General features: G+C 48.5%; 1 protein-coding gene across 1 annotated transcript in view; it reads right to left on the reverse strand.

The window, feature by feature from the left end:
• The window catches only part of PHF2 (PHD finger protein 2), a 97,475-nt gene that overhangs the window by 34,918 nt on the left and 47,233 nt on the right, over positions 1 to 15,324 (reverse strand). The window contains exons 2-3 of the mRNA XM_030801879.1: positions 14,288 to 14,373; positions 7,779 to 7,893 (exon numbers count right to left, since the gene is read on the reverse strand). Of these exons, the coding sequence (XP_030657739.1) occupies positions 7,779 to 7,893; positions 14,288 to 14,373 (201 nt within the window). The remainder of the gene's footprint in view (positions 1 to 7,778; positions 7,894 to 14,287; positions 14,374 to 15,324) is intronic.

The following is a 15,324-nucleotide window of genomic DNA, read 5'->3' on the forward strand; positions in this document are numbered from 1 at the left end:
GCAACCTCTGCCTCCTGGGTTCAAGCGATTCTCCTGCCTCAGCTTCCCGAGTAGCTGGGATTACAGACGCCTGCCACCATGCCCGGCTAATTTTTGTATCTTTATGAGATACAGGGTTTCACCATGCTTGTCAGGCTGGTCTTGAACTCCTGACCTCAGGCGATCCGCCCGCCTCGGCCTCTCAAAGTGCTGGGATTACAGGCGTGAGCCACCGCGCCCAGCCGAGCCTCTGGAATTCTAAGCAGGGCAGTGGTATAGTCTGCGGGTTGTCCATTGCTGTGAGGACAGTAGCCTGCAGCAGGGCAGAGTGGGGGCACAGAGAGCATCAGGAGGCTCAGGGCACCATGCCTGGATTAGGGGGCAGGGAAAGGGCCAAGGGGGTTCAGGAGATCAGTAAGTCTGGTGATAGCTGAGAAAGTGGGAGGGAACAGGAAGAGGCAAATACAGACGGCCAGGAGACTGTTGCGAGTGGTGGGGGCAGAGGCGGGGCCATTTACAGAGGGCCCACGGTGGAGGGGCAGGAGCTGGGGACAGGGACAGATCTGATCTGGGGACACATGTAGTCTAAGATACATGTCAGATTCTCCAGGGACATGCCAGTTGGATAGACAGGCCACAAGCTCAGAAGAGCTAAAGAGGTTGTGGAGCTGAATCCCCAGAAATGGCCTCAAAGAGAGCAGTTAACAGGACAGGAAGCAGGCAGGTGGGAGGAAATCCATCCCCAACAAAGGACAGGACTTCAAGGATCGAGAGGACTGCAGGGCCTAATTTTGCCAAGAGGGCAGTTAAGATCAGAAGAATGTCGACTGGCTTTGACCACATGGGAATAGCGTTAAGGATAAACCAGGGGGGACTAGACGGTGAGGAAGAAGAAAGAATGTGTACAGGCAACCGTGTGAGAAGCTCAAGGCATACAGACCATGCAAAGGAAGCTCTGAAAGCAACGGGGAAGGCCTCCCATCCACCTGGGCCACAGGCAGAAAATTGTCCTTGATGAATCCCAATGCCAACATCTAGCAGTGAGAGTTCCAAACTCGCACTAAACCCATCAGTTGGGAACCCCAAACTGGATCTGGAACTAATCTTGTGAAAACCATAAGACCTTAGCAAAAGGCAAACACAAACTGTCTTGTAGGTGGACAGCAGCCAAAGACATACTAGTCCCAATGGAATGTGACCCCTCTGAAGCACCATGCCCCACAGAAGGAGGTGAACCAACAAGAGGGTCAGTCAATAGACACACCAGTCAAAAGAGATCACCAGAACTGAGGATAACAGAACAACTGAAAAGAGATTTGAAAATAAATATACTCACCACATTCAGAAGGAAACCAAGAGGATGCGGCAAGGCACAGAGATGTATTAAAAAAGAAAAAAGACCAGGCAACATTGAAAAGGAAATTTATAGAAATTTTAGAAATAAAAAATATGATGATCAAAAATTTTTAAACTCAATGGATGCACGAAACAGTAGATGGTTGAAAAAATAGTAAATTTGAAGAAAAATTTTTAAATGATACAGAGAATACAGAAGAAATGCTACTAAAAGAGAAAACAGAGTATTTTTCAGAATTGACATGTGACTCTCCAAATTAACGGGGCTTACTGAGTTCCAAACAGAATAAACAAAAACAAATGCACATCTAGAGGCAATATCGTACACTCACGTACTGAGTACATCAAACAATATAAAGAAACAGCAACTAGACTAACAACAGATATCTCATTAGCAAGAGATATCAAAAGACAATAAAATGTCTTTCAAAGAATTAAAGAAAAACAGCTTTCACTCTAGAACTTTAGATCCATTTTAAAATATTAGAATCATGTAAGAATAAAGACAGTCATTGTCAGACAAGACAGTGTATTTTTCATAAGCCTTTGCTGAAATAACTAAAAAATATAATTCTATCAGGAAATCAAACCTAGAAGAAAGGTGTGGGATTCAAGAAACAATGGAAAACTAATCTACAGATTCCACATAATCCCTATCAAAATCCCAGCTGACTTTTTTGCAGAAATTGACAAACTAAACTTGGAATGCTAAATAAAAATGGAAAGCACTCAGATGACCAAAACAGTCTTTTAAAAGAACAATGCTGGAAGACCCTTCCCAACCTCAAAATTCAATACAAAGCTCCTACAGTCAAGACGGTGGTACTGTCATAAGAAAAGATATATAGAGCAATGGTATACACCCGAGTGCCCAGAAATAAATCCTTACACCCACAATCAACTGCTTTTCAATGAGAGTGCCAAGACAGTTCAATAGGGAGAGGCCAGTCTTTTCAATAAATGTTGCTAGGAAAAGTTGATATCCATATGCAAAAGAATAAAGTTCTTCCTACCTCAGATAGTATACAAAAATTCAATCCAAATGAGTCAAAGACCTAAATATAAAAGCTTAAACTATGAAACTCTCAGAAGAAAACAAAGGCATAAATCTTCAAGATCTTGGATTAGGCAGTGATTTATTAGCAGTGATACCAAAAGCACAAGCAATAAAAGGAAAAAAGAGGTAAGTTAGACTTCATTAAAATTAAAAACTTTTGTGCTTCAAATGACGCTGTCAAGAAAGTACAAAGACAACACAGAATGGCAGAAAGTGTCTGGTAAGTGACAAGTATCTAGAATATGTAAAGAATTCTTACAACTCAACAATAAAACAACAGATAACCCAATGAATATAAGGTGGCTAAAATAATGTGGAATTGTTCTTCTGGTTTCAGCTCCAACATGTGAAGAGTTTGGATATTGTCACTCCCCTCTTCCCCACAAGAAAAAGGCTGAACAAACAGAAAATCAACAACTTTTCTTATATTCATCAGATAATTGAGTTCATAGGGCAAACAACCAACCACCCAAAATCTGAGGAGACATAAAATCATACCTGAGATCGCCTTACCTGAAGCGGAAGCTGCTGGAGGCAGTGACCTGTAGGAACACTTAAGTGGTAACTTTTGACAAACTGCCAAAAGTTAAGTGTCGATCAGTTTAAGAGTTAAAAACTCCTTAATCCGGCAGGAGGATGGAAATAGAAACTATTTTTAAATACATCCAGGGTGTTGTTCTCCATAACAACAGTCTGCTCCCCTGCATCAGACTCTACTGGACATGGGGAAGGCATTTGGCCACCTCCAGCCCCCACTAGCCTTCCTGTCTCAGATAAGGAGAGAAAAATTAAAAAGGCTGAGAAATGCTCCTAATGATCACAGCCCAGAGACTCTACAAAATTGAGATTTAATCCTGAAATTATAGAACACTTCCCCTCCCTAAAACTTACCACCATACATCAGTATAATAATAGCTGACTATAACTGAGAGAGCTGTAGACACAGACTCTGTTTAATATGAAATTCTTAGGAAAACCCAAAGAAACCAGGAGAAAAACAAACAAACTAAAAGAAGCTGACATCTCTGGCACCTAGAGCTATAGCAAATTTAACACAGCCCAGGTCCTACCCAGATTAACATAAAACCTCACACTAAATCCTAATTACCTCAATTCCTATTACACAATACATCGTGTCCAGCTTTCACAAGAAATTATAAAGCCTGCTAAATGGCAAGAAAAACTGTAGTCTGAAGAGACAAAGCAAGCATCGGAACAAGACTCAGACATAGCACAGATTTCTGAATTATCAGACAGGAAATGTAAAATAACTAGGATTAATATGTTAGCTACACTAATGGGAAAAGCTGACAACATGTAAGAACAGATGGGTAATGTAAACAGAGAAATGGAAACTAAGACAGGGCCAAAAGGAAAGGCTACAAATTTAAAAAAATAATAAAAGTAGCAAAAATGAAGGATGCCTTTGATGGGCTCATCAGTAGACTAGACATGGCCAAGAAAAGAACCAGTAAGCTTGAAGTTATGTCAATAAAAACTTCCAACCTGAAATCCAAGCAGAACAAAGAAGCAGGTGGGTGGGAGTCAAGGGGAGGTGCAGAATATCCAAGAAATGCAGAAGAAGAATTACAAACAGCATAATGTGCATATTGAGAATATAAAAAGGAAGAGAAAAATGCAGTAGAATAAATATTTATTTGAAGTAATAATGGCTGACAATTTTCTAAAATTAATGGCAGACATTAAACCAAAGATCCAAAAAGCTTAGACCATATAAAGGAGGATAAATGCCAAAAATTCTGCACCTAGGCATATCATATTCAAACTGCAAAAAAAACCAAAGACCAAGCAAATATCTTGAAAGAAGTCAGATGAGCGAGGTCAACTTCCAGCATGACAATGAAATGCTGAAAATTATTTAAAAAACAATTATTCGGAGCCTCTGGAAATGGTCCCAAAACCAAACAGCAAATGAAGAAACAACTATTTAAGAAAATCTCCAAAAACTCAGTAAGAAGAGTCTGTGATATTTGGACCAAGACTGCTCCCTCCATTCACATTCAGAGCTCAGAGGTGGACACTCCACTCCCTAGTGCTGCAGCCAAACACACAGGCTTCATCCCCACCAGCTCCCAGCTAGAGAGCTTTCTTCTTGGGAGAGCAGGACTTCCACTTCTCATTCTGCCCCAGCTGCCTGTTGCTGAGTTTAAGTCTGCAGCAAGCAGTGCCAAGAGGTGGGGGCTGCCTTCTTGCATCCAGCTCTGACTAGTGAAACTGAAGCTCTCCCTTGGATGTGGCATGCTGATAGTGCTGAGTGGGGACCTGACCACCCTCACCTTGCCACTTCTATTCAAGGTGATATTGGAGGTTCTTGGCAGAGCAATTAGGCAAGAAAAATAAATACAGGTCACCTAGATGGGAAAGGAAGAAGTCATACTATCTCAATTTGCAAATGACATGATCATATGTATATATCAAATACTAAAGAACCCTCTAAAAAAAAAACTATTAGAACTAATAAACTAGTTCAGCAAGGTTGCAAGATACAAGATCAACATATAAAAATCAATTGTATTTCTATACACTATCAATGAACAATCTGAAAATTAAGAAAACGATTCTATTTACAAGAGCACCAAAAAGAATAAAATACTTCAGAATATATTTAACAGAGGAAATGTAAAACTTATACTGTGAAAACTATAACTAATTCTTGAAAGAAACTTAAAAGATCTAAATAAATGGAAAAGTATCCATGTTCACAGCTTAGAAGTTTTAACATTGTTAAGATGGAAATACCTGCAGAGTGATCTACAGATTGAAAGCAATTACTTTCAAAATCCCAGCTGACTTCCTTGTAAAAATTGACAAGCTGACCTTATAATTCATATGACATACAAGGGACCTAGAATGATCAAAACAAACTTGAAAAAGAAAAACAAACTTGGCCAGGCACAGTGGCTCATGCCTGTAATCTCAGCACTTTGGGAGGCCGAGGTGGGCAGATCACAAGGTCAGGAGTTTGAGACCACCCTGGCCAACATAGTGAAACCCCGTCTCTACTAAAACTACAAAAAATTAGCCGGGCATGGTAGTGCACGCCTGTAGTCCCAGCTACTTAGAAGGCTAAGGCAGAAGAATCACTTGAACCCAGGAGGTGGAGGTTGCAGTGAGCCAAGATCGTGCTACTGTACTCCAGCCTGGGTGACACAGTGATACTCCGTCTCAAAAAGAAAAAAAGAAAAGAACAAACTTGGAAGACTTATACTTCCTGATTTCAAAACTTACTATAAATTACTATAGTAATTAAGACTGTGTGGTACTGGCATAAGCAGAGATATAGATTAGTGGAATAGAATTGAATATCAGAAACAAACACATCTATGGCCAATTGAGTTCGATAAGGGTGCCAAGACTGTTTACTAGCAAAAGAATAGTTTTTTCAACCAATGGTACTGGGACAAATGAAGAGCTGCATGCAAAAAAAATGAAGTTCAATCCTTACCTCACACTATATACAAAAATAAGCTCAAAATGTATCAAAGAACAAACTGTATGTGCTAAAACTACAAAACTCTTAGAAGAAAATATATCAATAAATCTTCATGACTTTGGATTTGGCAATGGATTCTCAGATATGAGAACAAAAGCACAACAACAAAAAATAGATTAATAGGACTTTATCAAAATTAAAAACTTTTCTACTTCAAATGACACTATCAAGAAAGTAAAAAGACAACCCACAGAATAGGAGAGAGTATTTTGAAATCATGTATCAGGTAATGGGCTTGTATCTAGAATGTACTATATATGAAACTTTTAAACTCAATAATAAAAAAAAGCAAAAAAATAAAAATGGGCAAAGGACCTGAATAGTCATTTTTCCAAGGAAGATATACAAGGATCAACAAGCTCATGAAAAGATGCTCAACATCACTAATCACTACAGAAATGAAAATCAAAAAATAAGATACCAGTTCACACCCACTCGCATGGCTAGAATCAAGTCAGATAATAACAAGTTCTAGTGAGGATGTGAAGAAATGGAGACCCTCATACCCTGCTGATGGGGGGAAGTTGCTTTGGAAAACAGTCTGACAGTTCAAACAGTTAAACACAGAGTTACCATATGACCCAGCAATTCCACTCTTAAAACAATAAAAGCATATGTCCACATAAAAACTTGTACAAAAATGTTTATGGCACAATTATTCATAGTAGCCAAAAAGTGGAAACAATGCAAATGACCATCACCTGATGAATGGATAGACAGAGTACCTATGTGGAATATCTATACAATGAAATATCATTCAGCCTCAAAAAAGGAGTGAGGTGCTAACACATGCCACAGCACAGATGACCCTTGAATGCACTCTGCTAAATGAAAGAAGTCAGTCTTGTTGTAGAGCTCCATTTATACGAAGCAAATCTACAGAAACAAGAAAGTGGATTAGTAGTTGCTAAAGACAGCTGGGAGGGGGGATGAGAAGACAGGGATGATGTATAAAGGTTATGGGGTTTATTTTGGGGGTGATGAAAATGTCCCAAAATCAGTGATGTGCACATATCTGTGAATACAGTAAAATCCACTGAACTGCACATTTTAAATGGGTGAACTGTATTACATGTATTTTATCTCAATAAAGGTCAGAAAAGAAAAAATAAAGAAGCCGGGAAAAAAACACCTTACTCAGAGAGGGGTCAGAACAAGAGTTCCATTGGATTTTGCATCAAAAATCACACATGCAAGAAGGGAGTTGGAATTTAAAATGTCAACAGAAAAAAAACCTGCCAACTTAGGATTCTGTGTCCAGCGGAACCATCCTTCAAAAGTGAGGGAGAAATAAAGGCTGTATGACAAACAGAAACTGTCTCCAGCTCATGAACAGCTGCACGGCGGCTCAGAGGTGCCTCCCCTAAACAGCTCCTTTCTCACCAGGAGCCGCTCCCGGCTGCGTCCTTCCTGTGGCCAGAATTCTGTCCTCTGCCCTCACGCAGAACAAGCGTGTGGGCACTGGGGGTCTCTGAGAAGGAGACATGAGGACGACGCCTGCCTGGGCCATGGGAGCACGCTTGTAGGCAGAGGAAGGACTGGGAGCCAAGGGCTCAGGAGAGTACCTGGCAGGTGCTGGGCAGACTCAGGTGGGGAGAGAGGTCCCTTCCACCCAGTGGGAGAAGGGTCACCAATGCTTGTCCCCTACCCCCAGGGAAGTGCTGACGAAGGGGAGGAGAGGTCGGCCCATTTGCAGGGAGCTCTGGGTTGCTGGTGCGGGCTATGCTGCCTCCAGGAGACAGGCTCCCTGCTTCCTGCTTTCCAGCAAGGATAGCAGAGGGAGCCCTCAGCGATGGATAGCGGGACGAGGGACAGAGAGAGTGCGCATCCCCTGGCTGCAGGTGGTGGAGCATACAGGGAGGGCCAGCCCACCTGGGAAAGGTCCGGCTCCGCAGCTCCTTGATGAAGAGCTGGCTGCCGTTCTGCACAGGCTTGACGTCGGGCACTTGCCCTGGGCCGTGTTTGTGCCAGGTCCGCTTCTTCTTTACTGTGGAGGAGACCGGAAGCAAGGTCGGTCACACAGTGCAGCCCCAGCAGGGCTCCACAACTTCCCCTAAGAACCTTAGCTCACCAAGCCTACTAACAACTTGCAGCATTGCTGGGCTCATGCTCACCTCCCAAGACTGATGACACCCCCCACCCCTGCCACGCACATAGGGAGGAGTCAACCCCCCACCTTGACCTCGTGTCCTCTCCCATCCCACACCTCACCATGGATGGCACCACTGTCCTCCATTCCCTGACCCAGAAGCTGGGTTCTCCTGGGACCCCTCCTCATTCAGGCCCTGAGTCTGCAGAGACCACCAGAGAGGCACCTCCTGAAAAGGTCCTCAGTCACGGTTCGGCCTCACCATCCCACGGCCTCCACAGCTGGACTCTGTCACCTCTCTACTGGGACCTCCATCGCCCCAATTGCCACAGCCGTGGACAGGGGCAGGTCAGGTCCCACCATCTTGTTCCCTCTCCTCCCCACCTCCCCAGGTGGTGCACATCCCCACTCCTCTGTGCTGGCCACACTCCAGCCCTCCCCTGACCACCGCCAACCCTGGGCCTGTCTACCCCACCTACTTCCTCACACTGCCCAGGTCACACCTTCTCCTGGGGCACGAGGTACACACACCTTGGACTTTTTACATGTGCATGTGAGCACATGTTCACACATTACTAGTGGACTATGCGCCCATGCAACAATGCAGGCACACACATATGTACGTACACATGCACACACCCCTACTGGACCACAAGCCCTATGTGCACACACACACCTCTACTGGACTTCAAGTCCCTGAGGGGAGGGAAGAAATTTCCTCTCCACCCCACTAAGTCCCTAGCTCCCAGCCTTGTATTCAACCAGGCAGAGAAGAGCAGCTGGGGTAAGGGAGGCCACTGGGGCATGGAGATGCCCTCCTTGGGGGCTGCTTGGCTGAGTCTGACACAGGCTGAACCTTGAGCAGTGAAGGGACTGAATTCGAGAGCAGAGCCAGGCAGGGCCCGTATTGCGCCCTTCCTTCACAGACAAAGGCAAGGTGGGGGGCACAGGGGATGGGGGCCTTAGAAGGCCATGTGTCATCCTCCTGAGTCTTGGTGGTTGTGGGGACAAAGGGAGCTAATGACCACCCAGTGACAATGCCTGTCTCGGAGCAGGATCTGCTACCAACACGAAGGAGAAGGGCTGGGTGGGGCTGGGACCTTTTATTTGCAAAGAATCTTAGCGTTGTGTTCAATCTCCCTGCCCACAATTCAAGTGGACATTATGGAAACTTGGCAAAATCTGACAGAGTCAAGGCCAGGAGCCAGGACTTCTGAGGGAAGCATTGGGCACAGATGAGCAACAAACAGCGTTCAAATCTGTTTTGGCCAATCCTCTTCTAGCTGTGTGACCTTGGGCAAATTACTTGACATCTCTGTGCCTCGTCTTTACTAGAGAAAGGCTCACACGGGCCTTGTGGGGTGGCTGTGGGATGTAGGTTGGCACATGCACAGTGTCTGCTCCAGACTCCGCTGGGCCTTTTCTCAGGGCAAAGCCACCTGGTGCGGTAGGTGCTTGTTCACGGGCAGAACACACTCACAGGCTGGCTTGGTGCTCCTAACAGACCCTGGGCTCATCCTTGTGTGCCCCCTATGTCCAGTACTGGGCCCAGCACACAGTGGGCACAGGGGGAGTGTCTGCGAGCAGATGAAGTCTTCCATCCTTGTCACACTGGCTGCTCAGCTTCAAAGCAACTTGGAAGGAGAGGTGGATGCATCTGCCTTCATAACTATCAGCAGAGAAGGCTCAGTTCAGCCCACGCTCCTGCCCTCTTGGTGCCAGCCTGAGCCAGGCAATGCCAGGGCCACAGATAACTCCAACCTGCCCTCCTGTTGCAGTTTGCAAGCACTCACCGAGTATCTTGGCTCTGTGCAAGGCTGGGGGTGCTGGAGCAGGTGTTACCCAAGCGATAGATGCTTGGGAGCCCCTACCTCTTAAGAGTTGAGATGGGAAGGGGGCCAAGGCCGGCCCTAGAGGTGTGTGTGCTCAGATGTTCAGCCCAGAGGGTAAAGGAGTTGGAAAAAAGACACCCCCAATGACAGCCCAGACCCTCCTGACCCCCCAACAATCCTAAGCCTCAGTGACTGTGAATACCATCACCCTCCTGCTGGGCCTGCTGCTACCCGGGGAGGTGTGGATATCAAGGGAGCAAGGGGCTTCAGAGTTCACAAAGTGCCTTCCCTGCCTTGGAAGGCCTCGTGGAAATGGAGGCAGTTATATCTACTCCATGGTGGAGCCAAGCGGGACCTAGGGAGGAAACTTCCAGAGCTGAGCTTTCTGCACCAAGCAGAGCTCCCTGCCTGCCCTTAGGTCACCACCTGTGAGGAACACCGACTATGGACAGGGCTCCAAGGAGGGGCTGCAATGAAGGTCCAGGACAGCGGCGGCTCAGGCAGGAGCATGAGGCAGCCCAGGCAGGAGCGTGAGGCAGCCCCATGGTTATGCAGCAGCAGTAACATTGCAGCTGGGAGAGGCCTCATGGCTGGCTGAGGAGATCAAGGAAAAGGAGGCAGCCCACAGAGACAGGGTGCCACGGAGGGGAGCCAGCAGGGGCCCAGCACAGCTGGCAGGGTGGGGGCGTCCTCCCCATCACCTGTCTGCATCGTCATTATTTCATCAATCGCACTCCTGTCCAAGGACGCTCACTGAGGCCAGGGGCCCCCAGCTACAGCTGCGTACCTCCTCTCTCATGGGGCGGGGTCCTCATTTCACAGATGAAGCAACTGAGGCCAGAGACGTGGGGCCGTGCCAAGGTCGCCAGCAAAGGTACACAGAGGGGCAAGGAGACCTACTGCCCCTCCTGCTGCACCGGCATGGGGTGCCCTGTCCCAGAGCCACATGTGGAGCATGATGACAGTGCCCCTGTGATGACACACCCACTGAGACAACTGCTGAGCAGAGTCACCGCAACCCCACAGGGTAGGGCGGGATAAGGAAAGTCAGTTCAATAAGATAACTGACTGTGTGTAAGTCAGGAGCTGCAATTCAGGGCCGCTTCTAACCACTATGTGGCTTCCTCATCAGATGGGGATGCCTTCCTTAGTTCCTGGCCAGGTACCTTGGGACACCCTGTACCAAATCTGTGTCAGTCAGGTAAACCTGTGGGCCTATGGCCCCTGCCCACAGGCCATGGCCAAAATCAGCTCAAGGGACATATTGGAACAGGGAGGGACCCTGCAATCCCCACCACTGTGGCTTTCAAAAAGAGGGAACAAACTGTGAGGACCAGGCCTCAGGCACAGCTCACTCTGGGAACCCTGAGCAGCCCCCATCCCCACCCGCAGGCCAGGGTGGCAGGAGCAGGACAGGTGGAGGCAGGCTCAAGGCCTCCAGAGGTTCCCAACACTGGCTTAGAGCTTCTCCAGGGACACAGAGGGGCCCTCTTGTCCCCAATGTGCCTTGGTGTGCAAGGCATGCCTGGAGTATATGCAAAGACCAAGTGGGGCATCATAGACAGGCTCTGGGCACAGTGTATACTCACTTCAAATCTGAGCATGCACACTGGTGGAAGGTGCTAGAACCGTGTACCTTTGTCCTGATGGAGCACACATCCCTCAGTAACAACTGAAAATCTGCTTCACAGAATTTATATAGCACATTCAGCACATAGACACGTGCACACAGACATGCATGCATACACACACATACACACAGCTGTGGACTGAATATCCGTCCCACCAAAATTTATCTGTTGAAATCCTGACCCCTAAGGTGATGATTTTATGAGAGGGGGCCTTTGGGAGGTGATGAGGTCATGAGGGTAAAGTCCTGAATGGGATTAGTGTCCTTATAAAAGAGACCCCAGAGAGCTGCCTCCTTCCTTCCACCATGTGAGGACACGGCAAGAGGGCACTGTCTATGAACCAGAAGCAGGCCCTCACCACACACTGAATCAGCCAGCACCTTGATCTTGGACTTCCAGCCTCCAGAACTGTTAAGAAATAAATTTTCTATTACTTAAGCCCTCCAGTCTGTGGTATTTTGTTACAGCAGCCTAAACAGAGCATGACATACACACAAGCACATGCACACACACATGCACAAATATGTAAGCATACACGTACATGCACACACACATGTGTACAGCCAGTCAGGGGCTAGGGGTCCCACCGCCTGCAACCTCAGCACTGTCTGCTAGTCTAGAATGTCTCTCCCTGGGCGGCTGGCCGTAGGACACAGGAAGGGGAGCCTGCACTGAGGTTTTAGCTGCAATGAAGGGCAGGTTGGGACACCAGGCCTCTGCCCAAACTCCCCGCAGGGGCAGGGGCAGGGTCTGGGTGAGGCAGGCACATAGGATTCCCATGGCAGGTGGGCTGTTTCTAGGGATGCCTGGGGACATTAGAGAAATCAAAGCTGTGTGCTCACCAATATGTAAAACCTGCCCAGCCCCAGCACCACACAATTGCTCTACCCCAGCCCCAACTCATGCAAGAGCCCCCAAGCAAGGACCCCTTGAAATGTATGCTGACTACCAGGAGAAGAGGCCCCTGGCCCAGGAGTTTCTGACACTTTCTTTTCTACCAGTCTGAAAGCCTCTTCTCAAGTGATGCACACGTGTAAGAACCACACAAGAGCAACGCCACCCCAAGCATCCTCCCGAGCCCCCTCACTCAGGTAGGACCTGAAAGGGTCCTACCCCCCAGGAAAGCACCTCCTGGGGTATCCTGGCTCCAACCCTACTCTGCCCTGACACCTGCCCCCTAGGCCCCATGGGGCAGCCCCAGGTCCCCACTGGAAGCTCAGCCCTGTTTGTGTTATTCCTGTCATAAAGATAGCTTGGCCCTCAGCTTTCCGGGTGGGCTCACTGAGGTGCCAGATGCATGAGGATGCCCCACCGGGCTGATCCTTCCTACCGTTTATCTGTTTTTGAGCAATAACCAGATGATAGTTTAATGGGCTTGCCATAGGCAGATGCATTCTGAGCATAAATGCAGCCAACTACTGGGGACCAGGAGTAAGAAGGCAATTTAGGAATCCCAGAACCTCCCCACAGGCAAACCATCAGCCTGAAAGTTCAGGAAGAGCTGCTAGCTTCTCCTCATCACCCGCCTGCATATTTGTTGAGGCTGTGCAGGGGATAGGGTCAAGACCTGAAACACATGCAGCCCCCACCGTTGTCCAGCAATAGACAGGAACAAAGCGTTCAGGCCTTGGGAGAGGCCAAGAAAGAGCAGCCAGGTCCTCAGAGTAGTGAGACCCAGCATCACCAGCTGCCAGGCCAGGCCTCCAAGGCTCCCTCGACCCAGCCACAGCTCACAGAACAGGGGTGCTGGGGCCCCTTCCACCTATTGCCTGCATCCTCCCTCTGCCCCTACTGATTCCATAGGACTCATCCCACAGGGGTCTGGGGGTCTGGTGCTTCAGCTTGCAACTGGGCACTGGGAGGGGGGCTCCCTTTGAAAGGGGAGTGACTCAGATTGGCTGTGACCTGGAGCCAGATGCATTCCCTGCCCCACCTTGTCCAGGGCTCAGGTCAGCAGGGATGTGATCAGCTGACCCAACCAGGGCCCATGTCCAGCCTGCAGATTCTGTGAGCATCCAAGACCCTCCAATGAAGTGGAAACCAGAGGCCACATTAACACACACACACACCCATATCCATACCATCTGTCCTGTCTACAGGCCACACCCCTCCCGAGTCCTTGCAGACCACCACATAGCTCCCCTTCTGCAACCAGGGCTGAGGCTTGGAGCTCAAGGCTCACATAACCTCCAGCTCACCTGGATGAACCTGCACAGTGTGAGCCAAGCCTGTACCCCAGGACCCAGCACACCTGAAAGGGCCAAGAAGAAAACGAAGCCTCAGCCCTTAGGACACACAAACAGCAGGTTGTGTGGCAAAGGCAAGGGCCCTCCAAGATTCTCTGCAGAGGAGGAGGTGGGTGGCATGAGGCAGGGCTGAAAAAGGAGGGGAGGACAGAGCCCATCAACAATGCACGTGCCCAGAAAACAGACAGGCTGGGCCCCCTGTGTGGCAGTGGCTGGCTGGGCCAGGCTAGGCTGGGGGCCCCTAGAAAACCCCCGCATCACCATTTATCCAGATCCCCAAGTCCGTGTCCCCCTATCTCAGGCTGGCCTGGCCTCTCGCTAGGCCTCAGAAGGCCCTTTGAGTCTTTGCACAGCTGCCTCTGCCAGTGGGAGCTGATCAGGAGGGGCTACAGTGGGCCTAGTGAGGCTACAGGGGACAGTAAGCTAGGCTGGCAGAGTTCCCAGGCCTAGACACTACTCAGGGCGTTTTGCCCCCAGCAACCCAAGGCCCAGGCCCAGCAGAGACCTCGTCCTCCACGCAGCCCAGGCAGGGTGGATGCCGCTCTCTTCAGCAAGAGATGGCTGCTTGGGCTGCGGTACTTACAGGTAGACTTCCCATGCGTTTTCTCACAGTTTGGGCAGTGGTATATGTCGATGTCGGGCGCCTCCTCCTCTTCCACCCCAACACAGCTGAAACGAGACGAAACAGACCATTACCTAGGCACTCAGCACCCCCTCAAGCACTTTCCATCTGCCAAGCTCTAGGGAGAATCCCTGCTCATTGTCTCGGAACCCGGGCCAGATGGAGCACAGCTGTGCAGGGACAGCGTTCTACCAGGAAAGTAGGGTGGAGGGAAAGAGCTGCAGAGATGTCCTCCTGGAAAGGCCTCTGCAGCCTGGACCTAGATACAGCGTCTGGATACGCCCCACCATGAGGACCCAATGAATGGGCCATCTAGCAAGCCTGCCTGGGTGAGGGTCACCAATGCCCTGTCACCCAGGGGGCAGGCAAGGAAGAGGGGTTATCAGAGCCAGGCTGTCCCCATCACTTCACCAGGGGTAACCTGAGGGGGCAGAAAACACCAGAGGCAGCTCAGAGCCCCTCCTGCAGGCCATACCATAGCCACCCATCCAGCTCATCCTCATGGGGGCCAAGAGGCCTACCAGCCTGGCCTTAGGACATGCCCAGGACTCCAGACATCATGACCACACTTTCCTCATTTCCTCCCTGGAGTTCCTCCAGACCCCTTGCAAACCTGCTTGGAGACTTAGAACAAGAGAGAGCCACCTCCTATGCAGATGGTCGGGCTACAGGCCTTAAGCCATTTGAGGAATGAACACAGAGTTATCAAAGGACACAACCTAAGACATCAATAAACTTCTACAGAAGCAAACCCAGCAAAATGGAAATGCTTTGTTTTATTCTGATACTTTTTTTAGTTAAAAGTGACATGAGGCCAGTCACGGTGGCTCATGTCTGTAATCCTAGCACTTTGAGAGGCCGAGGTGGGTGGATCACTTGAGGTCAGGAGTTCGAGATCAGCCTGGCCAACAATGGTGAAACCCCGTCTCTAATAAAAATACAAAAAAAAATTAGCCAGAGCATAGTGGCACACACCTGTAATCCCAGCTACTCGGGAG

This window comes from Nomascus leucogenys, chromosome 1a (assembly GCF_006542625.1).
Source record: "Nomascus leucogenys isolate Asia chromosome 1a, Asia_NLE_v1, whole genome shotgun sequence".
In the NCBI taxonomy this organism is placed as follows: domain Eukaryota; kingdom Metazoa; phylum Chordata; class Mammalia; order Primates; family Hylobatidae; genus Nomascus; species Nomascus leucogenys.